Genomic DNA, 26,231 nt, shown 5'->3' on the forward strand with positions numbered 1-26,231 from the left:
CATTTACTGTAGGTCTAAACTTTTTTTTGAAAAGAAAAAAAGTATACATATTGCACACAAAACTGCTAGAATAATGTATCTCTAGATAACTTGAGTAATACAGTAAATTGGACTAAAAACGAATTTAACAGTGAGCACCATTTGCTCACTACCTGTCTTAGTGTGCCCTACTGCTTCTACAAGCATCCTATATCTCAGATGGGATTCTCAACAACCTTGAATGAGAGTGGACTGCTTTTCCCTGCTATGCGGTACCCAATCAGGGCCCCTGCCCTCTAATCACTCCCTATCTATAAAACATGGAGAAAATCCTGGTGTTGTTTCAGTACTCTGCTTTTGAAACACTCCTAAGCCCATTCAAGCTTGGCACTGGAAAGGGTGGCAATGAACTGTTACATCTACCTGACATTCAGATAACGTTTTATAACCTAGGTGAGTGGCTCCCAGCTTTGGATCCCCAGATATTCTTGGGACTACAACTCCCAGAAATCCTGGCCAACACAGCTAGTAGTGAAGGTTTCTGGGAGTTTTTATTGAAGAATGTCTAGGCACCCAAAGTTGGGAACCACTGACCTAAGGCATGCTGTTGTAGTGCATGACGGTTTTATATATCTCATAAATAATACTCATTCAAAACAAGTCACTGCATCTATTCAAACCATTAGGACTTATTATTCTACAGTAGAAATATTAACCCTTAAGGTATAATTTTAACTTGAAGCACAGCTGACAAAAAGTTAAGTTTCACAAAAGGTTTTGCCTTGTTTTTAATTGACTCAAGATCTTTGAAATATGGCATTTGTTCACACTATTGATTGCAGAAAAAAATATATCTTAATTCTATTGCAGAACATCAGAAATTTACTGCTATCTTCACAGCAAACATGGATTAAATGAAATTTTGTAATACGGCCCATAACTCAGATCCATTTAACTCTTAGTATGCCCATGTCACAGCCAGAACAGCTTTGAAAAGGGATTCTGCAGGTGCTCATCCAGGAACCTTACATAGAGTTCATTCTTCTTAACACGTTGTGCAGAAGACTATCAGGCACTCCAACAGCTGCAATAACGATCTGTATTTTATTTTGTTTTATATACATTCAGCAAAGATAGATATCCCATAGCACTTCCAATGCTATGTATTGCAGTGAAGCATGGGTATTATCAGAACTAGGGCTTTAGTTTAAATCTTATAATGGCATTTTAAAGCCATTGATGACTATTAACATCACAGCAACCTACTACACAAACTAAACATGTTCATACTTTGAAGATTTATAATTTCACTTCTGTAATCACGTAACAGGAAGGCACTCATTTCAGAGCTAACGGAGGTGCCAATACATAGCTGAGCCCCTGAACCTCCTCAAAAAGCATTACGAAGTGTTACAGAAATCTATAAGGCTATTAAAAACAACATCGTGCAACACTACAAACATGTAAGTCAATGAGGAAGGGTGAAAGACAAACATCTCTTGAAAGATTTCAACATACTCCAAAACTGGATAAAGCAAATCTAGACTTTTTTATTTATTTTTTAAACAATTTGCCAAGACTGGAATGAGAGATAAATAGAAGGCACAACAATTTTGTTTTTGTTTTAATACAAATACAAACTAAACATGAAAAAACGTCCCTATTTCAATAAAAAAAATTTCACAAGTTCAGGAAGAGTGTTTTAAAGAGTCAAGTTCTAGACATTTAAAACCTATCCCACAATCCTTGTAAGTGGTAAAACAGTAGTGAGAATTCCTTTTCGTGATTGTGTACCAAAAGAAAGCATTCTATGGTACCCTTTCTTCCACTTTTACAGCGCCTCAGAGAAAAGGGTAATGTCGATTTTCAAGTGGCAATATCTCCAGACCCGGGTGGGCCAGGTCATGTGACCCCACCGCCTAAGGGAAAAATGGCTTTTTCTGCTCTTGAAGTGTTTGTCATGTGCTGGATTTTCCTACAGGCTCCTGAACACATGCAGCTGAAAAGGATAATTCCACTGACTGAAGCACACCCCATTTCAATAAGGAAAAAAAGCGCCACACATTCCATTTGGAAAAACCACTGGTAACCCCCCCCCCAAATAATCCAGTCCTTATGTCTGCAGCAAGCACGAATTCAGTTCTTTTCTTTTTAAAATCCACTTTTTCCTGAAATATTGTTCCACAAAGCTGGGATTTGGGACAAGGACTAGGAAAAAAAATCACAAAACCAAACACAAACAAAATGGGCCAAAATAGTATCAAACGTAGCAGTCTATAACAGGGTAGGGCCACATTCCAAGATATCCAAGGCTGAAATTCACAAATTTGCAGGAAGAAGGGTTTGTCTCGTCACGTCATCCATTAATCACTGGCGCTGCCCGATGCCCCTTCCAGTGCCAAATCCTGGTTTCTGAGACATTCCTCCACGTGGAGGGCCTCGAATCCCACCTCCCAGCCCCCCACGGGTGCCACCAGGCCCACGGGGTCGGTTGTCTCTGCGATCACCCTCTCTGGCTGCTCGTGTTTTTTTCTCTTCCACATTCAAACGCACTTCACCTCTGAACATGATAGGCTGGAAGAGAAAAGTGGTAAACTGAGGTCAATATATTGGTTAGCAAACACCACTACACATGCAAATAATGCTCTCCTGTTCATGTTTACTGAAATTCACTCTAAGGTTTAGTGTGGACAGGTTTTCAGCCTAATTCATCTACATAAGTGGGTTTACGCTCTTGACCCCAGCAACCATCTGAAATATTTTCAAAAACTTGTTTATGTGGAGGATTTTAAGCAAAACACTTTATTTTCCATGTACTCCCCCCCCAATAAAATAAGTTTAAAAGAATTCAGTTCCACTGCTTCTCTGAATATTTACAAACTAAATATAAAGTTAGGACATTTAAAGGAAATTTCAGATCATTCTCCAACAATTCTAAATACTCGTTCGAAATTAATGCTATAATCTAGTCAAAATTACACTGCTCAAAACATGCATCCAAAAACAGAAGTTATATGCATGTATGTGGGTGCAGGTCCAACAATCCCACGATATTAAAACCAGGAAGGCCACTTTAGACCAACTTCTACTGCTTAAAAACATCACCCATTTGAGCTGAATGTACCCTATTCCCAAGGATCTTCTGAACTGGTTCTGGATCATCAAACACCACAAATCCAAAGTTTGGGAGCTTTCCTCCACTGTTGATACGTAGCTCCACAACATTCCCATAACCTGCAAGAGAATTTCCAAGTTCTTTAATCACACATTAGACTGTTCTGCAAGAAGAGCCATGTACTTTTGGACACATTCCCCTATACCCCCACCAGCAGGAAAGCTATGCTCCACACTTACTTTGAAAGAACTCCTTTAGTTCTGACTTATCCACATCATGAGGGAGGTTCCCTACAAAGAGCTGGTGGCTGTCTGGGTACCTCACAATACGTCTTGTTTCCATGTCACCCTGCTCTCCTTCTCGCACTTAAATTTTGAAGAGAGGAGAGAGAAAACATGACACAAGTTTGTTTCATCATCTGAAAACCGTATTTTGCCTTCTAGATTAAGAAGCACATTCACCTCTACTGTAAAAGACACTAGTATCACAAAATGGAAAATCCTTCAAATAAAACATCAAGAACTGAATAACTTTATCCTTTATTCAAAGGGCCAAGATACTAACTTGCAATACTCTCAAGCATATAAATCAGAATGAAGTGTCCATATTAAGCATCAACTGCAGTACTCCAGATGTTATACTATCTAGTTCAGTTTTGCTGCAAACGTTTCCAGCTGTTAAGGCACACCTCTTCTGTGGAGTGAAACATGCCCCTTTCGCAATATTTCATTTTCTTCCTCACCCCTGACTTATCTTTTTTAAACTGAATGTACTTCTAAATACCACACAGTTCCTATACAAGACAATGTTTTATCTTTTCTTACTTGGTCTAGGGCCCCTTTGTGGTGGGATGTTTGTTCGCTGTTCTCTCACCCTCTGGTCCCGCTGGGGTCGCTGTGGTGGTGTCTGGGACTCAGGCTTCGTTTCAGGACGGGGCTGTAAAGAATGTACCAGTACAAAAATATATAGCAGTGCAGATCTCAAAAATATATCTGGTAATAATCTTTTATTGGCCCCAAAAATTACTCCTCGACCCTACCTTGTTTTGGATTCTGTACAAATGCAATGTTTAGAAACCGGACAAACTGTATCTCTGCAACCCAAAAATCCCAGGAAGAGGCAAAAAATATCTTCAAAAGTTAGGACAGAGAAAAGAAATACCCTGGTTTCACCTCCCTTGCATTTTGCACCTTGAGATGTATTTCTGGACAGGAAACACTGACGGGAAATGTGCTCCTTCTGTGTAGTATTCACCATCCTTACATGACAATGACACCATACCAGTTCATTCTAATTTCACTAGTCCAAAAAAATCCTCAAGGTAGCACCAAATACTAAGGTGTGATTATGTAAAATATGCTAATTTGGATTCTGGCAGTGATGATTAATGTCCTGCTCAGTCCTGGCACTTCTGACTCAGGAATTCCTTTCCGTATCCAAGGGGTGGTGAACAAGGGGCTCTCCATGCTTCTGAACCACAATGACCATCAACCATATCTAGCACAGCGAACAGTAATGAGAAGTATGGTCCAGTAATAACTAGAGGACCACATGTTACTTTTCCCTGCCATATTCCTTAGTCACTCCTCCCTTGATTTCTTCTGGGGGCACCATGGACTGTGCAACTTGCACAAGGCTAGACAGACTGATTTTTCTCCCAAGAGGCACAGTGGGGAGTCAAACTCCTAACCACTAGCTCTGTGGCTACACTTCACTCACTGAGCTATCCAGCCAGGTCATGCATATTCTTACTAAGAGGCAAAATATCACACATGGGTTAAATAATTCAAGAGTTCTAGAAATAATTTGGTAACTAGGAAGGTAAAGGTTCCCCTTGACAATTTTTTGTCCAGTCGTGCTCGACTTCTAGGGGGCGGTGCTCATCCCCATTTCCAAGCCACAGAGCCAGCGTTTTGTCCGAAGACAATCTCCCGTGGTCACATGGCCAGTGTGACTTAGACACGGAACGCTGTTACCTTCCCACCAAGGTGGTCCCTATTTATCTACTCGCATTTGCATGCTTTCGAACCGCTAAGTTGGTGGGAGCTGGGACAAGCGACGGGCGCTCACTCCGTCACGTGGATTCGATCTTACGACTGCTGGTCTTCTGACCCTGCAGCACAGGCTTCTGCAGTTTAGCCCGCAGCGCCACCACATCCCTCAACTAGGAAGAGGGATGGTAAAACACTCTTAGTGACCATGAGCAGTATCATCAGGGATAGCTAAAACACACTTGTGATATTTATGCAAACATAATACAGCAATCCAAATTGCAAGCAATGTAGAATATATCCTGAATCACCTTCCCAAGCAGCAAGTTTCAAGGAAAACACCATCTTCTCCTGAAGAAATACTTCTGCTTTGGAAGAGGCAACTGCATCCCTGTAACAATCAAGCATTTCCTATACAAAATGAATAATTATTTAGTGGCATAAATACCACCAGCAGGTATGGGATTGTTTTGTTTTTTCCCACTACTACCACAATTATTTAGAATTCTCCCAGGCCAAATTCTGGCACCTGTAGTCCAAAAAAAAAAAAAAAAAAAATCCAAGATGCCAGGGCAGTTTCAAGACACACACCTGATGCTCAGCACATTCTTTTCTGCAGCAACTATAAAGGGAGAAAATGGGTGTGACTTGCTAAGCTCCATGAGAACTAGAAGATGTTGCAGGACTGGCAGTCTCTCTGGCCATTAGGTTCTATACCTAGTGGCTCTCAAAAGATTATGAATCCTCAAAAACTTTTAGTTGCAACAGAGATTAGCAAGTCCCACCCACTGTCTCCCTTTGGAATAGCTACAGAGAAGAACATATTAGGCCTCAGGTGTGTGTGCTGAAACTCCTCTGAGGACCTGGGTTTTTTGGGGTACAGGTACCAGAGGTCTGGTTGAAGGACTTCCTGATGAACTGTGGTAGCAGTGAAACCTCTGCACCAAAAATCTCATGCCTAACCACCAAATTGAAATTACCCTAAATTCTATATCACAGCTCTGTTCCTTGCCCAATTGCATTAGCTAATTAAGATATTCCTACCTGTGATGCAGGTAATTTGACGACATGTGGTGGTATGCCTGACACTGGAACAGCTCCACTAGGTGGTAGATTCTTACTAGTTACAGATGCCCATGATGATGTCTAGCAGAAACAAATGAGATATCAACATAACTGAGAAATTCCAAATGTATTTGTCCTCAAAACTACACTAAGTGTTCTCCAAATTTAGTTTGTCACCTCTCTTCCAAAAATCCTATGCCCACAAAATTTTAACTCTGCTACAGAACATGTATGGAAATAGCTTTTAATATGTTATCATTCAGGGATTTGTTTTTGACACACATCAAGTAACTATCTTGCAAATTATCTAAAAAAAAAATTAGGATGCAAACAATGACAAAGCCAAAAGGATAGTGTTCCACTCTCAAGTCCTTTTTGGTCTACAGAATGACCAAAAGAGATTTTTAAATCTGAAGGGCCCTTTATAAAAAAGCATACATTCAACTGGCAGCATGACCACACCTGGGTACATTCCTCAGGTTTTCCATATATGCAGTTACCATACAACCTAAACTTCTATTTGCTATTAATATATCAACAACTGGCTTTTTCCCCAAGATAGAGGCAACTACCATTTATTCAAGGATGGGTGGCATGACCTATACAGAGTAAACTGAATGTTTTGACAGTCCTATAAACTTCATTTGATTCTTTAAGAGACTAAACTGAAAAGGCACAAGACTAAACTTGAAAGGGTATAACAAGAAGAAAGTCATGGTGTTACCCTGGAGTCCTCTTGCACTACAGGAGCTGGATCTGCAGGAACGGGAGAAGGACTCTTCTCTACAGTCTCCTCTGGAGCTGATTCTTCCAGCACTAGCTCTGTTTTTTCTTCCTGGGTCTCTGGTTCTGCCTCCTGCTCAGGCTCAGGCTCAGGTTCTGGTTCAGGTTCCGCAATGGGCTCCTCCAGCTGTTCCTCCAAGTCATTGCTGTTGATGGAAATGGTATTTTCACAATGGGTAAAAACTATTACTTCTAAATTCATAACAGACTCAGCTACTGCATCCATTATCTTCCCTATTTCACTACTTGTGTCGAAACTTTTCACTATATAATTGCACAACCCAATACTTTGTTACAAGCCTGTTGCCACTGCTTCCTTTTCTTAAAAAATTAATATGTCATCCACAGAGATGACATAACTACTATGAGCAGAGACTATGTCCACTCACTTCCTTAAACTATAAGCTTGCATGCACCTGCATGCAAATACATGCCCAACCATGGCTAAAACCTGACTTTCAACATCCGCCATGTTATAGCTCTAAAAAACTGATAGATTGTGCCTGGCAAACTAGTCAAGAGGTACCGTAATGCTTTGAGGATTTGTGCATTTACCTAACAGATTGCTCATAGTAGGGTGATGAATCATCAGCAACTGCCTCAGGTGTCTGTTGCCTTTCCTCAGGTTCTTCTGTCTCTTCCTCAGATTCTAATAAAATAAAATGCAGATTTCCCCCCTCAGATTATCACATGTAACACCAAATTCATTACAGCCATCAGAATGTACACTCAGTGGCAGCACACATAACTGGACCCACACAAGTGGTTTTCACAATTTTCTAGCTATCTGCTACACACAACCGAGTCCACAAAGGAGTGTGTGATTCCGATATGCCTGACTGTACAACAGCCAGCACCAATGAAACTGCACAACAGTTACACAGCTTCCAATTCATGGTATATGATTGCAATAGGACTGTGGTGCAAGAGCTGGAAATAGAAATATTTAGGTGGCCAAAAATTGATTATCACCAAATAACTATCAGATTATCTCAAATCTAGCAGTTTTATTTTCTGCAGTAACAGCCTTTTCCCAAATTGAAAGATACATGGCCAAAGAGAGTATCTTAAATATTTTCAGCCCAGTATACAGGTCCTTTGCAATTACTGACTAGAAATAAAAACAAAGGGACCAATGATTAGGAATTACTTGCTTAGTTTCTTTATACCAGCAATGTAGTAGTTCATGACATTGCTCAAACTACAGTACATACTACAGAAACATGGTTTAATTCAGGAGTGGGCAATGTGAGACTCCCTAGAGCAGCCAGTCTCAACAAGGGCCATATGGCCCCTGGAACATTTGAAGGAGGTCACAGACTGAAAAAGATGAGAAATTTCTGAAAGATATCTGTTTGGTTGTATCCATGCTTGACAATGGGCCCTGGAATCTGAGAATAGCTCCTAAAAGGGCCATGGGGCGGGGAAGAGAGTGAAAAAAAGGTTTAGAATAGCAGCTCTAGAGGTTGGCTGACTGCATATTCCAGCACTCCTCAGCAATGCCCATTTTGGGTAGGGCTGATTGAAACCGTAATGCAATAACATTTTAAAAGGATGCACTCTGTCCACCAAGATGGTTTTTTTTTTCATACATAAAGCACAGGCCAGGAGTCTAACCTTAAAATAATAAGTTACATTATTAAATCCAAATCAGAATGGCAATACCTTCTTAACAAACAAAACATTACAGCTTCTACATTTTAACTTGGTCATGATATTCCAAGGTTATTTTTAGCTACAATTATTATTTTTTAATTATTATATTGAATATGGCATACACAATGCTGTTTTATTTTAATCGTCTTGGCCCAGAAAGAGACAGTTTGAATCTGAAATGGAACTGCAAACAACCTAAGAGTTCTCAGTTATTTCTGTAACCCTTTGGGCTGATTTTCCTTTTATGTATTTGCATCATTCCTAATTCCCCCACTCCAAAAGAGCTGCTCTCGCTATCTGCTCCTCCGCATCCACCTTTGGAGGACTGACGTCAGCCCTTTGGATCTGAAAGTTAGCACAACTCAAAAATGCCCGAATGAGGTGAGCACGTAGTATGCTGCCAGGAACGTCGGCACCCAAGATGGTGGAAGGACTGAACAGTTGTTGCCTCAGTAATGGTACCTTTTGCTTCACCTGAGTTTTCCGCTATCCTACAGTGATGGCAGTAAAGTGAAGGGAGAGAGGATCTGGGTAGGGAGATGCCTCCAGGTCCTGCCATGGAGGAGAAAGGAAAGAGGGACCAAAAGATGAGATATGAGAACCAGGGAGGGAGGCATGGGGGACATATTTATTTGGGCTTGATGAGGAGGGGCTCTTCACAGAAGACGCTTTTTGGGGGAGGAGACATTAAGGGAAAGGTACTTTCAACACCTAAAAAAGTAAATTAAACAAAGCATAGAGGCAGATTTACAGCCCACTCAATTGTGCAATAGTACATTAATATTAATATATTAGGTCAGCATTACATTCTGAAAAAAATCTAATTTGTTTTTTCCTCATTAAAATGTCTTTGTATGCACATATAGTGCATGGTCACAGGTTATTTGGCTGTTATAAAAGGGGATCACCAACTGAAAAAGGTTGGAAAACATCGATTTATAGGGATCAGTAATTTACTACACTAGCAAAATTCAGTTGTTTATAACTGAAGGGAAATGTAAACTGAGAGAAATAAATATAGGGAGGCAAAGAGACACACAAGATGACACATCACACACCAACAACACTGATACTGGGCACCAGACATTAAAGAGCAGTGACAGTTTGCAGTAGCACCTCGGAAGATATGAGGACTTGAATTTCCCTCCATAGAATCAAACTGGCTTGTCTGGGTGACCACCTAGAATATTTTTCATGTGTATCCAGTAATATGCTTAAAGGTTAAAGCTTGCTTAACGCAAGCTTTTTACTTTTTAATGACATGATTTAGAGTGGTATTCTTTGCTGTTTCAGTGTTCCTTTTCAGGTGAAAAGCTCCTGCATTCTTAGAACGTATGCTCCTACAATTTTGAAACATGATTATAACATTTTAAACTATAACCCAAGTTTTGTTTTTTAATGTACTTCTGTTTGCAATTTCTCATAGGTGTAAGAATTACGGATAGCAATCACACCTGCAGCTTTCCAGAAGTTGCAAGGATGGGTGTGTGTTTAAGCATTTGTGCCTACCATTTTTCTGTAGTTTCTGTAGATGTTAAGGACTTTTGGATGCTTTCAACAACTTTGAAATATTTTTGTACATATGGAACATTCTACAAGCAATATAAATAAAGCTTGTAGAATTAGACAAGCTGATGTTGACTAGAATCTTTGCAACAAAGAAGCAATTATTACCTGGATACTTAGCCGAATTTTGTTATATCTGGAAATGGTTATTTGGTGTCTTTCTGGTGTTAGCTCTAAACTGGATAAATGCCAGCTGTGACAAGCACAGGCTCCTGATTGTTCTCAGGAAGTATGAAGTTCTGTAGGACTCTTAGGGAGATACTGAGGCATCAGTCTCTCTGATCTAAGCCATGGCCAAGAAACCTGAAACCCTACTTCACTGACCATATTCCACCCTTTCACTATTATTTCAGACAATAGTCTAGTGTACATCTGGTAACAGAACTGTCTGTTGAAGCCTTTGCACACTGCAAAAATCTGTTCCAGAAGACTAGGGAAGGGGAAATTGTCATGCCCACACTGTGCCACTAAAAAAAACACATAATGTGGCTGAACAGATTCTATGAAATTCTCTCCCTATTAGATCCACAGCTGAAGAAATAAAGACTGGCTAGGCCAGTAATGCTTTAAGGAAGGGATCAAAACTACACAACGAGCACAGTGCTTTCCTATCCATAAACAACTGCTAATTACAAAGCTGCTCAGAGCAGATCTTATTCAGTCATTATTTGTTCTGATAAAATTCTTGTTTAACCACGGAAACCTCTGATCCCTATACAGACATAAACAAGGTTTGGATTATTTACTCATTCCAAAACTGAGCAAATATAGCATGGTATTTGACTGCAACAAAGTCTATGACTGTAACAAGCATAACTGACATTAAAGAGAGTGCTTTTTTGTTTTACTTTTTTCCAAGTGAAATAGCTAGAATTATTTTCTGTCTTAAAAAGAACAAAGCTAATTCTTTCAGGTTTGTTTGTTTAAAATATTTATAGCCTGCTCTATATCACAGGATCTCAGGATGGGTTACACAGCTGTATAAGACAATTATAAAAAATCAGATATTTGAAAGAATTTAAAATCAAGCAATTTAAAACACATAATTTTAAATTATTAAAAACATTACAACCATTCCACTAAAACCTGCATTGGCCATGATCCTCAAAATGATGGCAATGCCAGCAATTTCCAATTTTAGGAAATTCATGTATTTTTCATTTGCTACAACGTTTTTTATTATTCAAGTTTTGTTGCCAAGTTCTAAAGCAAAAATTCCATTGCTGACAATCTGATGTTCTTTGTAAACACTTTGTAATTATCTCCATAAGTTATACATTTTTCAGTGTTCAGAACCAGTTTCAGAGGTAAATATGCTGTCAAAATCAGAAAACTCTGCACCAGTACCATGGGACTTACCCTCTGGAGGTTCAGCATCTAAGTCACCAAAAACTTCATCCTGGTAGCGGAATATGTCATTGTGGACATAAAACTTGTTTGCAACAGACCCCTACAGATGACACAAGGGAAGAATAAAGGTCAGCTTATCTCTCTGCCTGTACTACCATGTTTTCCTGAAAATAAGACAACGTCTTACATTAACTTTTGCTCCAAAAATGCATTAGGGCTTATTTTCAGGGGATGTTTTGTTTTTTCCATGTACAACAATCTACATTTATTCAAATACAGTCATGTCATCTTTTGGTTACTGCACAATGGTGGAGGGCAGGGTTTCACTCAACTGGGGACTATTTTTGGGGTAGGGCTTATATATATTACGAGCATCTGAAAAATCATACTAGGGCTTATTTTCAGGTTAGATCTTATTTTTTGGGAAAGAGAGTAGTATTCAGTTGGGTTTTAACCTTCCAATGTGAATCCCTATTTGTTTACATCTTGAAACAGTCCAAAACTGTTTTTGTTAATTGTGCCATATAGAGACACTTCAGTCATTGAGGCAACTACTCATTCCTAAGTCATTATGATCACCCAGCACAAAGACGTTACAGTTATCAACAGTATGAAGGGAACAGCTGGAACATAACTGTTTTTCACTCAGAAACTACAAATACACTATGGCCAAACATACAATGTTCAAGTTCTATACAGTTAAGTCAAGAATGAAATGGCTAGAACGAGTTGGGAAACCAGATACTGAAAGCACCATTGCTAACCAGTATTTGAAAAAGCTCCATTTCCTGCTTCCAGCGCTCAACACTGGAAACAAGCAAAGGACTGGTTCTTGATCTTCCGCAGAGGCATATTACAAGATACCACAGAACACTGAAAAATAAATAAAGGCACTTTGGTTTATTACATAAACAAATGCTTTGCAACTGTCGGTGATTTAGATGACCAGTACCATCTGAATTATAACAAAGAATCTAGCAGTGTTCTCTCCTCAATCTAAAGCCTACATACCTCAGGAGCAAGGACAAAAGTCTGCATGAATCTTCGCATGGGTTGCGTGTTATTTGAAAGCTCACCCATGACCTGTACAACAACACCATCATTAAGAGTGGCATGAGCATCCACATGGCGGATTTTTGTGCGACAATCCTTGAAGTTCAGTGACAACACTTTCTTGTGGATGTCCTAGAGAAATTACAATAGAAAAAATGCAGTTTGAGGAGACCAAAAAAGGATTTAAGAAAGAAAACAGAAGTGAAATGGGCTCACTAATTAATAATTATGGGGCATAAAGCTGACTCTGACTTGTAGTGACTCACCATGGATTTTATATGTACAATGTACATATAGAAGTGGTTTACCAGCCCTCCTTCAGGAGGTGCTCTGTGACCACACAGCTTGTCATAGGCTATGTAGGTGCCATAGCAGAGGATAAAAATTGGAACAAACAAACAAAAAGCCAAAAATGAAACAGAAGTATTTGAAAATGGCCAATTGTACCTTTCCAAAGGCATCTGACAGCGCAACTAGCCATTCTTAGTCAACCAAGAAAATACACTGTGCAGCTTTGGCCCAGTCACCCTCTAACTACTTTATAAGATCGTTGTGAAAATAAAATGGGGAAGGAGGTGCGATATATATGCCATCCTGAGTTCAATAAAAAAAGATAGGATATAAATAAAATATATAAATATTAGGCCCAGAAATATTTTGGTGGATTCATGAGGTTGTCTACCCTCCCTGATCTGTGATCTAAGGCTTAGCACTTTCAGTTTCTTTTCTACAATACATATGGAAATAAAATTTTCTAGTTCATGACCACCTAATTCACTAAAAGTGAAGTTTGTAATTATCCACTTCCTTACTTAAAAATACATAATCCATACCAAACAGGTATAAATCTATTTCAACTCAGAGCCCATCCACAAAAAGTATCTAAGATCTAACAAGACTAGGATATAAAAGATAGCCTTAAGACAGCACCAATATAAATGCCTGCTAAGAACTAAAAACATTCACAGTCCTCTGATATGGATTTTCACATAATCTGATGTTAGTTCTCCTTTTCCCACCTCATTCTCAAAGTCTCTCATCTACTGTGGAACATTTTTCCAGATATTTATACTGTGTCTTACTGTGACAACTGATTTATCTGTGAAGTGATTTCATAAATGCTTACAGACTGGCCATGGACTGCATCCGCTGGTTTTCCATTTGAATCCAAGCCACCATGGACATAAGAAGAATTCTTTCCATAAAACCTGTGGAGGAAACCATATATAAACATTTCACCTACATAAAATTAATCAATTAGGTTAACTTTGTTGCAATAAAAATATAATCAACAGTACTGGCTTATACAACCATCCCTTGCTAGTAACATTACTCATCCAATTTCCACATCTTGTTCATTGGCAAAAACATGTCTTTTGCAATTGTCTGTCTTGAAGGAACAAAAGGAGATCAACATTCCTTTAACTCAGGCTCACATGAATATATTACCTTGTTGCCATAGACAACCAGAAAGCAACTGTACATAACCAAGTTTTGCTGAAGACTTTGATTTACTATACATTCCCAAGCTACTGACACTCACTCTTAAAAATGAATAATCCACTAGTCATAGTTTTATACAGTTCTTTGCTAGCCTTTCAAGATGGAAGTTTCCTCCTTATTTGCTGAAGAGTTTTGCCTTTCCCAGTAAATTAAGATAATAATTAAGTCAGCTGACTACCTCTGGGAAAGAAGACTTTTTGACCTGACACACACATCTCCTTTTTCTTTGCCCAGAGACTGAATCATAAATAAAAAAGTCACAGGCTCCTCAGAAGTTGAAACCTGCTTGTAAACTACTTTTATATGGCACTGAGGGCAATGTCTTTTCCAAAAGGCACTATAATACACAAAGACTACTGTATCACATTAGCTTCAAATTCTGGTACCCATATTTGGTTTAAAATATAAAGGGGACTGGGAAGACAAAAAAAGACAAAGGAGGCAACATAAGACGCAACTCTCCATAAGACGCACCAAATTTTTAGGAGAAGAAAACAGGAAAAAATAATCTGTTTTCTTCGCTCCATAAGACGCACAGACTTTCCACCCCCGTTTTGTGGGGGGAAAGTGCGTCTTATTGTGCGAAAAATACGGTACATCTGCAAATCCTTCATTACACTAACTTTGATCAAAACTAGTTCTTGTTTTGTTTTTGTCAAACGTGGACGAATTAAAAGAAGAGACATCTATGAAATACTTCTAAGCAATGAAAGCCCCTTCGTACATCCATTTCAAGTTAAATGGAAGCAGGACACAGGAGGACATGTTTTCAAGCTCTTGGATTTTTGAGGATGTAAATATCACTTTAATCCAGAATATGTGCACTGGTTTTCACTCTATGTTTGTTGGAAGACTCCAACCTTGCAAAACATTTTTTTTAAAAGAAAGATCAGCAGGCAATCAGCATTTTAAAAAAAAAGTAGAGGTGGGTTCATGTAAGAAAAAGAGGAAAAGAAGTAAGATCTGAGGGTGGTGTATGGCACACACAGGTAACAGTTTCGAATTTTAAATTATTATAAACACAACTGTCTTTTTGCCAAGGGACAAAAAACATACCCAAATAAAGCAGACTTTACCTGTGCAGATAGTCTGGTGCCTGATTCAGCAGAGTATAATACTGCCTCACAAACTCCCGCCCAACCAGCAGGGGACTTGGCTTCTCCATCACCATTTCTTTGGTCAACTGAAAACTGAACACCAGAATTTTCATTACAATGTAAACAATACTCATACTTTGCCAACGGAAGTTTAGATAACTGTTAACTAACCTCCCCACACACACACACACACACACACAAACTGTTGTCAGTTAACCTCAATCCTTCAAAGATGAGGAAGGAGCAAGATAGAGGAGCAATCCAAATCCCTCAAAAACACAGACTCCAATTCTCAAGCACAGAGACAAAAACAAAGGGTGGCAACAAAGTAAGGAAATCTTCTTGAAGAATGTAAGATGTTATTTGTGGCAGCATTAAGTCCTATTATTTTGTCTTACTTCCAACTTAGTGAGCTATACTTCAGCATTTGTAAAACATGACAATGACTTTGAAATTAGATATATAAGAAGTCATCTGAGAAGCTGAGTTGGACACAGTCAACTAGGGATCCACAAATTTTGGTTTGGCTTCTTCTCACTTCCTACAAGCAAGAAGTCTACCAACACGAATTTGACCCAACTCAGGGAGGCAGTGGAAGACAGGAGGGCCTGGCGTGCTCTGGTCCATGGGGGTCACGAAGACAGTACTCTCCTCCTCTTACAAGGGAGAGGGAGACAGTAATGACCATTTTTCAAGTGGAGATTTGGAGCCAGTGTTAAGAGGACTGCAGTCCTACTCTCTGCATGATCTCTGCTATACAGAGTATTTGGAGAAAGGAAGGGTCAGAGCCAGGCACAAATTAAGACTGGGCACTAAACCAAGCCATGGATCTTCAGGCTGAATCCTTGTTTTGACAATTACTTCCAGACCCATAAGCAAGTCAAGGTGTTTGGTACCAATGTATGAATCAATCTTTAACATATTTACTCTGTTACCATACCTCATCTTGCCATTGAAATAAAACAAAACAATTTCAAACTTTGAAGACTCAACTCCATTTAAATACTAGAGTTTGAAGAAGGCAGGGCAAGTTACACAAAACATTTGTGCAACAAAAGAAAATGGTCAAACCTTGTGGATGCTTTCTTTTCTTTAGGTGGTATTTCAGTTATTTGTATTAATAATCTATGCTTAAGAATACGTGCATTTGTGCAAATATGGCCCATCTTTCTGTTTCCAAAGGAAAGTCAATCCCACAATTATTCCCCATGTTGTCAGAATGAATCATTTCAGCAAAGCTATCTCAGGTTACAATGTATGTTTTGACAAATTAAGACAAATCAGCATTACTGCTCTTTTGTTCATCATCAGGATGTTCAGGATGAACACAAGAGGGAAAGCAAGGTTTAGCTCCTGCCCATAGCATGTAAGCAAGAAGTCTACCAAGGTTCAGAAATACAAAGAGGGGCCCACACAATCTACAGTCACAGAACACAATAAAGCAAAATTACTTTCATTGTGAATAATCTTGCATGCTTATGGATGCTGCTGAATCCACTGTTCCATAGATTGCCTGCAAGTAGCAGTGGCTAAACAAATCAGACTTCATAAGATACTCCAGGTAATACAGATTTCCTAATTCATAGATATGACAAACTGAAGGGAAAATCCATGGTTTTGTTAGGCACTCCCACTAGAAATAGGAGGCAAATGGTAGCAGTTGTGCAGTGTTGACCAGAAGCAATAACAGTAAGCCAAATGACTGTGACAAGTAAACTTGCATCCAAAATGGCCGCCGCAATGGAGGAAACTCGCACAACGGTGAGTTTTAAGTCCATAGGAATGAATTAAATCAGTTTTAATACGTTCCTATGGACTTTTTTGTTTCACTTAGCGATGGATTCGCTGAGTGAGGGTTAATCCGGAACGGATTAACCTCGCTAAGCGAGGCACCACTGTAGTTGTACTCATGCAGAGCCTGATGTCATCTTTATCAACAGGATAATAAAAATATAGTGGTGCCTCGCTTAGCGATCGCTCCATTGAGCGATGAAATCGCTTTGCGATGGACTTTTGGCCATCGCTGGAGCGATCACTTAGCGATGTCCCCTATGGCTAAAATTCGCTTTGCGATGATCGCGGGGAAGCGATCATGGCAAAGCGAACTTTTTTAAACAGCTGATCGGCGGTTCCAAAATGGCCACCGCAAAAACAAAATGGCCGCCGCTATGGAGGAATTTCACTTTAAGGTAAGTTTTTAGCCCATAGGAACGTATTAAACGCGTTTCAATACATTCCTATGGGATTTTTAATATTGTTTAGCAATTAAATCACTTAGCGATGTTTTTTCCGGAACGGATTAACATCGCTAAGTGAGGCACCACTGTACTGCTTCTCCCAACTACTAACAAAAAAGAGTTACTCCATGGTATATATTCACTGAAGGGTCAGTGGTATTTGTCATTAACAATGTTCCCTCTAATTTTCAGCCCTGCTAGGTAGGGCTCTGCCCCTCACACCCATGCCTCTGGCCCCTGTGCAGGTTTCCATCGTGAGGGAACCAAAGGGGCTGAAAAAAATTGATGTGGGTGCGTGGAGGAGGAACACTGCGTGGAGGGGGCAGAGTCATGCAGGTGCACACCTTAGAAGGATCCTTGGTTGTGAATGCTGTATGAATGCCCAGTGTGTATCAAATTTCAGCACATTTTATAAGATAAATGATGTGGTCCTTTAGGAAAAAATAAAGAACCTATCTGGCTCCAATTAACAATATGGAAGCATTATGATAAGCTGTATTTCACACATGCTACAGCAATATGAATACAGTGGTGCCCTGCACAGTGACGTTAATCCGTTCCAGGATTAACGTTGCTATCCGGATTCGTCGCTATGCGGGGGGCAGGACCCATAGGAATGCATTAAACGGAGTTTAATGCGTTCCTATTGGGGAAAACTCACCGGTAAGTGAAGATTTCCCCATCTGGCCGCCATTTTCGCTGCCCGGTAAGCGAGGGCAGGGCGTGAAAACGCTGCGGGTGGCCATTTTCTGCACCTGGCAGCCATTTTGGACCCGCTGATCAGCTGTTTTCTAAACATTGCAATGCGATCGCAAAAAACGCGTCGCTATGCGGATTCGTCATTAAACGGTGCGCTTGTTAAGCGAGGCACCACTGTCTTCTGTTAAGTATTCAAAGTCTGCACTAAAACTGCAAAGTATCCTGGAAGTAAATCTGCTGAATTCGACTAAACCTACCTCTGAGTAAACATGCAAAGAATTGCATATTTGCAGGATTGCTATTCAGGTCTTATTGAATAATCAAAACACATATTTTGAATTTTCAGACATTAACAAAATGCTAGTTTTCTTTTAAAATTAAGATGCTTGAATCTTTAACAAAGTGCGAAAGTTGGCCTCTAGTCCCTCGGCCCAAACCAGCCAGCGCAAATTCCCATTATCAGCTACATATCTGGAAATACAGTGGGAATTCTGTTTGGTGCTGTCCTATCATCAAGTAAATGATGAGTACCGTGTTTCCCTGAAAATAAGACAGGGTCTTATATTAATTCTTGCTCCAAAAATGCGTTAGGCCTTATTTTCAGGGGATGTTTTTTTTTCATGTACAACAATCTACATTTATTCAAATACAGTCATGCCATCTTCTTTGGGTTACTGCACAATAGTGCAGGGCGGGCTTTCACTTAACTGAGGCTTATTTTGGGGGTAGGGCTTATATTACGAGCATCCTGTAAAATCATACTAGGGCTTATTTTCAGGGAAACAGGGTAGGCCTGAGCCATCCTCAGCCAGTTCCTGCAAGCGCTCCCCTCACCACACCATCTCTGCTGAATGGTTCATTGGAGAACCAATAATTTCAAATGATAAAGGTACAAATACATACACAAGCACTAGGATTACTCTGCATACTGAAACGCTCTATCTGTGAAACATTACACTGTATATAGATTTAACAACTGCTCTCTGTGGCAGATTATCCACTCAGAGAAGCACTCTCACAGCTAAGTTGCTGTAAACAGTAACCATCAGGAACTACAACTGCCATCTACTAGAACAAATTAAATATCTTTACATATAAGAATATATAGTTTAATAAGCAATGGCTCCAGCACAATTAGAAGATGGCTTTTAATCTTTCATGGGGGCACCCTGAATTCCTCAAAGAGTTAGAACTATCTATTTGTACAGTACCCAGGCAAAAGAAGGAATTATTAGGAGGAGGGTGAGGAAGCATCGAAAAAACTCTTTAGAAAAAAAACCCTGAAAAACTGCAGATGTGGAGGAACAAGATATCAGAAACTAAGAACAGAGCCAACCACACACTACATTTTGTTAACTCCCATAGTAATATTGGTCTCCACAGGATGGATTTGATTCAGATCAAATTGATTTAATCATAATTTAAATTCAAAAAAGTTTTTTTAAAAAATAATTTAAATCAAACATGACTGCTCTGAAAAAACAGAGCAAAACTGGATTTTCCAACTGCATGAATGATATAACTAAAATCTGAAATACTGCAATTAATGATAAACTGATCCCATAGTGAAGGGAGTACCAAGTTTTGTGTTATTATTTTTTTGCATGTAATTTGTGTGGATAGAATGCAATTTTTTGTTACGTTTTATTAATGTGTTGTATTTTATTAATATATTTAGTTGGAAATTTTATTATTTTTTAAAATTAATTTCAAAAATATGTTTTATTTAAATCAATTTGATTTTAAATAAATTGTTTATATACTATTTATTTACACTATACTTCCCCTTCAACCAGTGCAATAGTGTGGCTACATGGAAAACACTGGCTGATGAACTAAAACTCAACTTTTACCTGTACTGTAACTCACCAAACTGGCTCAGATGATCAAATGGTGATCAGGAGAAATTACTTCCAAAACCTGTCCTTCAGAGACCTAGAAATCGGAACTGCTCAATAACAGTGGCATTAGAACTATTCTAAATATTTACACAGCATATCCCTAAGCATCCTAGCTCAAAATTAAATTGTACTGTGTTTAGGCAGACTTGTCATATGCTAAAGTGACTATCACCAATTAAGCAAGTATAAAACCATTAAAACCAAAAGTAGTATCACCCGCATGTACCCTAAGTACATTCCAGCTCCAAAGATTCTAAGTAAAATGCATGTGGCTTAGATATATGCACGGCCTTAGTTGCTAAGTAACTGGTTTTAGAGGCTTAGAAATTCAACCTTCTAATTTGCTAACTATCTCTTCATAAAGGAACTTCTACAAATGGCATCCCAAGAGTGTCCGCTTATACAATAGCCCTTCATATATCTGATCACAGAAGGGACTCATTCCCCATATACTGATGGCAAGTGTTAAAGCAAAAAGGCAGTGAGCCCCAACTACATTCTTGTGACTTATCTCTTTCCTCCCACCCATCATTTCTCTCTTTTGAAGCCTTATCTTCTTACTTACAAAGAAAAAAAAACTGAACTCAGAAGAGTGAACCCACAAATCAGATACAGTGGTGCCTCGCATGACGACGTTAATTCGTTCCAGCAAAATCACTGTCAAACGAAAAAGTCGTAATGCAATATTAAAAAACCCATAGAAATGCATTAAAACACAATTAATGCATTCCTATGGGCTTCAAACTCACCGTCCAGTGAAGATCCTCCATAGCGCAGCCATTTTCACTGCCTGTGCAGCGAGGAATCCGTCCCAGAAAACAGCGGGTGGCCATGTTTTTTACCCGATGGCCATTTTGAAACCGCCGATCAGCTGTGCGAAAATCATCACTTTGCAATGATCGGTTCCCAAAGCAGGGAACCGATCATCGCAAAGCAAAATTCCCCCATAGGGAACATTGTTTTGCAATCGCTTTTGCAATCACAAAATCTTCAACATCAAGCAATTTCGTCGTCAAACGGAGCGCTCGTAAAGCAAGGCACCACTGTACCTAAGAATGTAGTTCTGTAGTTCCAATGATTAGTTCCGTCTACTGTTACTTCTAAAACTAACGAAAAATATTAGTGACAATCAGGTATCATCAGTCAGCCATGATCCTCACTATTCATTAAGTTCACTTTGGAAAACAAACTATTTTTTAAGATTTAGTACACATCAAGAGCTAAGCAACTGAAACACAAAGGAAGGCTTTGTGCTGCCACTTAACATGCAGTCCTATGCATGCCTCTTCAGAAGTTGGTCACACATTAAGTTCAGCAAGGACTGCTCTCAAACTTTTTTTTACCATTAAACATTATAATTCTTATACAGCGGTGCCTTGAATTCCGACCATCCCTATTTACGACCATTTCGAGTTACGACCAGCTCCAGCCGCAAAATTTTGCTTCGACTTGCGGACAGAGCTTCCACTTACGACCAGGAAAAGGTAGGGAAAAAAGGCAAAGAATTCAAATAGTTAACCATTGGTGGTAAAGAGGATGCTTCTTTGTAGCTCTTTCACCCCAACGGTTAGAGCAGGGATCAGGGAAATTTTTAACTTTTAGAGTGAAGTACCAGGAAAGAATGCAGCCGCAGGGGGAGGCACTCCTCACCGCCCTCCGCGGGGCTGATGCCACCACTGCTGCTGGGTTCCGGTCCTCAGCACGGGGATGGAGGGGACCCTGATCCTGGAGGAAGGTTCCTCCCGCACAGCCACCTCCTCCTTCCTGGCGGGCTGCGCTCAGTCCTGGCCCTGCGGGACCGGGACCAGGCGGCGGCATCGGTGCCGTGGAGGGCCGCGAGGAACCCCGAAGTTAAGAAAACATGCCTACTCAAAAGAGAGGTCTGAGATACAGCAACCTGCAAGTGGAGCCTTCCACAGAGGAGTTCACCTGGCACTATTCTGTTATAGTTTAAGTGAGAGAGAGAAAGCCTTATTCTTCAGTGTTCAGGTAAGTAAAGTATTTTTTTTTTAAAAATTATAGCTTAATGACAATTCTCATATAAATTTCTCTTGGATGTTTTTCAGTAAAGGGTGCTATTTATAGCCCGTAAATATAATCCACACTGTCCATCAAGGAGGAATGTGGTCACTGCTTTGGCAAGATATCTTTGCCAAAAGACAGAAAAGAGGTGGGTGGAAGTGAAAATAGACTTGACTTGCCATTTCCCTCCACTCCATTCAAAGTAGCTTACAGCTAGAAAGTAACTGCTGACCACAAGAATAAAGAATTCAAGGAGAGGCTCTTCATCCTTAATTCACCCAGGATATGAAAGTAAATCCTTTTAGCTACATAGTAGCCATCCAGACACCAGCAGATTTGTATAGGCAGTCACAGATAAGCAGCCTTTCTCCACTTTCCAATTAACATTATAACAGAAACGCAGAGATGCAGTGCAGTGCACTTAAGAATCAGCTAGTCCAATGCTCAGCTGCTGCATAAAGTTGACAATCTGCATGGAAAGCCCACTTAAGACTAGATTTGTAGAATGTTTAGCAAAAATAGTTATTTTCAAGCATTTTTGTAAAACTTTTAAGCTGTAACATTAGAAACAGGGTAGATAAAACTCAGTAATTTTTAAATCAAATCAATTTAATTCATGATTTAAATTGTCAAAAATTTGCCAATTTTTAAATTTAAATTCACCCTGATCAGAAAGATTTTTTTAAGTGGTTTTTTTTGGGGGGGAGCTGAGAAACACATGAAGCTATGCGGGGTTTTTTAAAATCCATGGATTTAAAAAAAAATAAACATACAGTGCAGTTCCAATTTTTGACAGGCTCTGTTCATTTGGCACTAGTGCTTCAATTCATTTTTTAGCAGGTAAGCACAGCTCAGTTTCATGTAGCTAAAGAGACAGGGGCTAGAGTCAATGCTCAATAGTCTCTTCCCGCCCTGCAGTTCTAAGATTACTGTATTCAGACTTGGACAGTCAAGAAATCCCAGCAGAGGAAAAACTGTAGCCTTACATAACAACTCACATATAGACACATGGGGATGAATTAAGAAAAAAGAATAGCAATATTAGTTAAAATCGCTGATTCATTAAATATTCATCCTTTCACATCTGTGAGTTTTCCAGAGACCCTAACAAATACAAAAGGATAAATACTGCCCCATTTTTATTTGTCCCCCATAGGAAGAGATGGAAGGTTCTGCCTATGGGCCCACCGATCAGTTGACCAGCGGGCCCATAAGCAGCCAGCCAACACCACAGACACCATCCTCAGACATGCCCACACACAGCCTGTCCCCTTTCTCCTCACCACCTTAGCCGCTGCCATCATCCGCCACCTCCCAACACTGCAGTCATCCATTGCTGACCACTATGTTAGATTCTACAGCCACGGTCTGCTGTAAGAGACACTGGCTGTCCTTTGAAAAGATGGTGACTGTGGCTTCTTTTAGGGCAGGGAAGCTGTAACTGCCATCTTTGCAAAGGGCACTGCAGATTCCCTTAAGGCAGGCCATAGCAGCAGAGGCCATCGCAATGAGCAGTGGTGGATGCTGGCTGCGGAGGCCACAGTGACTCAGGCTGCCAAGGATGGCAGCAGCACAGACTGTGGCAACAGGGGTAGTGGAAAGGGGGCAGGGCTGTGGGGGATCAGCTTTTTTTTAAAAGACAGCACAACCTACCTCCTGAGATTCGCGCGGCTCCCTCGCTGGGTATTTTTAAGAAACAATTAAAAACATGGATGTTTAGGCAGGCCTTCCCAACAGATAACTCCTGGTGACTTTTCCCTTCTCCTATAGCTCTCCCATTCTGTTTAGTATTTTCTTTATGTAAATGGTTTTATATGTATATTATTGCATCATTTTTATGTTGTTAGCCGCCTAGAGTGGTCCTAACACGACCAGATAGGCGGGATATAAAAAAATAAATAAACCCTGACAAACCAACAAACTGATTCGTGATTCCTCAGTTCATTTCTAGAATTCCCCAGTGCAAAGACAAGAGAAGCATGCTGATCTGAGTCCTGCTGATACTGTAAAAGCAGCTCTAAGTACATTCTACTAGCACAACCACTACACTCCCTCTAGTTCTTCTTAAGAAAGGGCCAGTGGGAGTAAAGTTGGGCACTGCAACTCAATACTGGCTGAAGCTTTTATATCCCATCCTTTTCTATCATGCAGAAAAGGATGGCACATCTCTACTGAGATGGAACAAATCTTTCCGCCAGTATTGGAATTGGAGGGAAAATGCAGATAACCATGGAATTACCAAGATAACTTCTACCCACCACTGTAGCCTCAAAACTAAAAGGACTGCTATGTAACCAAAAAGTAGCACCACACTCACCACGCTGAACTGATGAACAGGAGATGGAACAATAGGGCATTTGGAGACTGTACAGGGCACTAGAAGTGTCATTACATCTATCTCCAGATGAATGTAGAAAAATTAATTCGTATGTTTCAACTTCTTTTCCTTGTTTTTGATACCAATTACAGACAGACACTTATACAAATCTGGATTTTTCAATCTGACAATTTTTTATATAAGAAAAGTCAGTATTTTGAAATGCACAAGATGCCAGACTCTTGCTAAGTAAGCCTACTGGGTAATTCTGTGCCCATCACGCTATTTGAACCTTATACATCTATTGTGGAAATTTTTAAAAAGCAGTAACAATGTACCATGTTTTTCCAAAAATAAGATAGAGTCTTATATTAATTTTTGCTCCAAAAAAAGCATTAGGGCTTATTTTCAGGGGGTGTTTTATTTTTTCCATGTACAACCATCTACATTTATTCAAATACAGTCATGTCATATTCTTCTGGCTGCTGCACAATGGAGTGAGGCAGGCTTTCACTTAACTAGGGCTTATTTTTGGGGTAGGGCTTATAATACGAGCATCCTGAAAAATCATACTAGGGCTTCTTTTCAGGTTAGGTCTTATTTTCCGGGAAACAGGGTATGAGATCCTGAACTTCTCTGATGAAGATAGAATAAAAGTCTAATTTCAAGTAAACAAGAAGACATCTGTAATTTTACTATTCAATGAGCAGGATTCCAATATGCATCAGAACTGAAGTCAGGACATTCTCCTGGTGAAAGTATCTAATTAAGGTTAATTTAAGCCGAGATTTTTCATGCCCCACTTTCTGATGTCTGGTTGAATGTATAGTATTTTAATAATAACTAAGGATAAACAAACAACCTCCATGTACCAAAATAGAACTGTGAAGCAAGTAATAATAGAGCAGCGGACACTCCCCTTGCTCACTCTAGAAACCCAGCTCGACTACCTCTAGCATTCATACTTCAAAACAAATCTGACTGCGCATTTTACTAAATTCTTTGGTATGGGGTATGACAATCCAGAATCTGTACTGAAGTGTCAGTTTGCCATTGTAAAAACCATGTCATGCAATTTTGGCCTTTAATGCAGCTAAAGGCCAGGTGGAGTAAATTATGGTGTACTACTAAGAATAATGAGGCAGAAATTAAGATCAACCTTGTTTTGATATAAGTCTTCATCCATTCATTTCTTAATTAACTTTTTAAGGCCAGTAACCCTTCTTCCCTTTATGTCCTACTTGGTGAAACAAGCTGATAGATCAAGTATTCTCTCTCAACACCTTTTGGCCTGCTTATGTGATAAGCAGAGCTTTCATAACTCTCCTGCATGGTCTTCTTTCTGAGATCTCACTCTCGTTTTTATCATATCTGATAAAATGGACTGAAGTCCACTGAACAGCTTTAAGGAGACAGATGGAATAGAATATATGAGTCTCTATTGGTTTAGATTAGGCAAGGTAAAGTGATGCACTCCAAGCATTTTGGATAAAACCTCAAAATCTCAGGCAAGCATGCTGTACACCAAAGCAGATTGGAAACAACAAAGTGCATACCACTTGTTCAGATCATTAGTCATGCTTAGGTACTGACCACTCAGTTCAACATTGTGGGAATTGTTTGTGTATCTCCAAGAGAAGTGATCACAAATACTTTCAAAGTGTATGTGACATAACTAGAGATGGGGGCATTTGTACAGTAGACAAATATGAATACCCCCACACAGGTGGATGTAACCCTCATCTCTCCAGAGCTCGCGGTTTGTGAGCCACTCCTGGCAGGAGGTGGAAGGACGAAAAGTGGCTTACAGACCGCCAGCTCCAGAGTGATAGAAAGGGAGCGTGGAGCCCGCAGCAACAGCGGAAGGTGAGTGGACAGTCCAGCCCCTGGGGGCTGG

General features: G+C 39.8%; 1 protein-coding gene and 1 long non-coding RNA gene across 6 annotated transcripts in view; one reads left to right on the top strand and one right to left on the bottom strand.

Annotated features, from left to right (window-relative positions):
- Positions 1–1,064: 1,064 nt before the first annotated feature.
- The window catches only part of G3BP1 (G3BP stress granule assembly factor 1), a 31,538-nt gene continuing 6,371 nt past the window's right edge, over positions 1,065–26,231 (bottom strand). For 3 of the 5 annotated variants that reach the window (XM_020813038.3, XM_078385621.1, XM_078385619.1), the window contains exons 2-12: positions 15,138–15,251; positions 13,685–13,766; positions 12,517–12,690; positions 11,515–11,605; positions 7,489–7,582; positions 6,875–7,079; positions 6,130–6,231; positions 3,919–4,030; positions 3,334–3,459; positions 3,104–3,234; positions 1,065–2,553 (exon numbers count right to left, since the gene is read on the bottom strand). In XM_020813038.3, the coding sequence (XP_020668697.3) occupies positions 2,347–2,553; positions 3,104–3,234; positions 3,334–3,459; positions 3,919–4,030; positions 6,130–6,231; positions 6,875–7,079; positions 7,489–7,582; positions 11,515–11,605; positions 12,517–12,690; positions 13,685–13,766; positions 15,138–15,232 (1,419 nt within the window). In that variant the 5' untranslated portion in view covers positions 15,233–15,251 and the 3' untranslated portion in view covers positions 1,065–2,346. The remainder of the gene's footprint in view (positions 2,554–3,103; positions 3,235–3,333; positions 3,460–3,918; positions 4,031–6,129; positions 6,232–6,874; positions 7,080–7,488; positions 7,583–11,514; positions 11,606–12,516; positions 12,691–13,684; positions 13,767–15,137; positions 15,252–26,231) is intronic. The other 2 variants (XM_020813039.3, XM_078385620.1) reach the window with 1 other exon arrangement.
- On the top strand, positions 3,981–13,533 carry LOC144586808 (uncharacterized). The gene is made up of 2 exons (XR_013541849.1): positions 3,981–4,915; positions 5,267–13,533. It is a non-coding gene; the product is annotated as an uncharacterized LOC144586808 (long non-coding RNA).

Source organism: Pogona vitticeps, chromosome 2 (genome assembly GCF_051106095.1).
Source record: "Pogona vitticeps strain Pit_001003342236 chromosome 2, PviZW2.1, whole genome shotgun sequence".
NCBI lineage: Eukaryota > Metazoa > Chordata > Lepidosauria > Squamata > Agamidae > Pogona > Pogona vitticeps.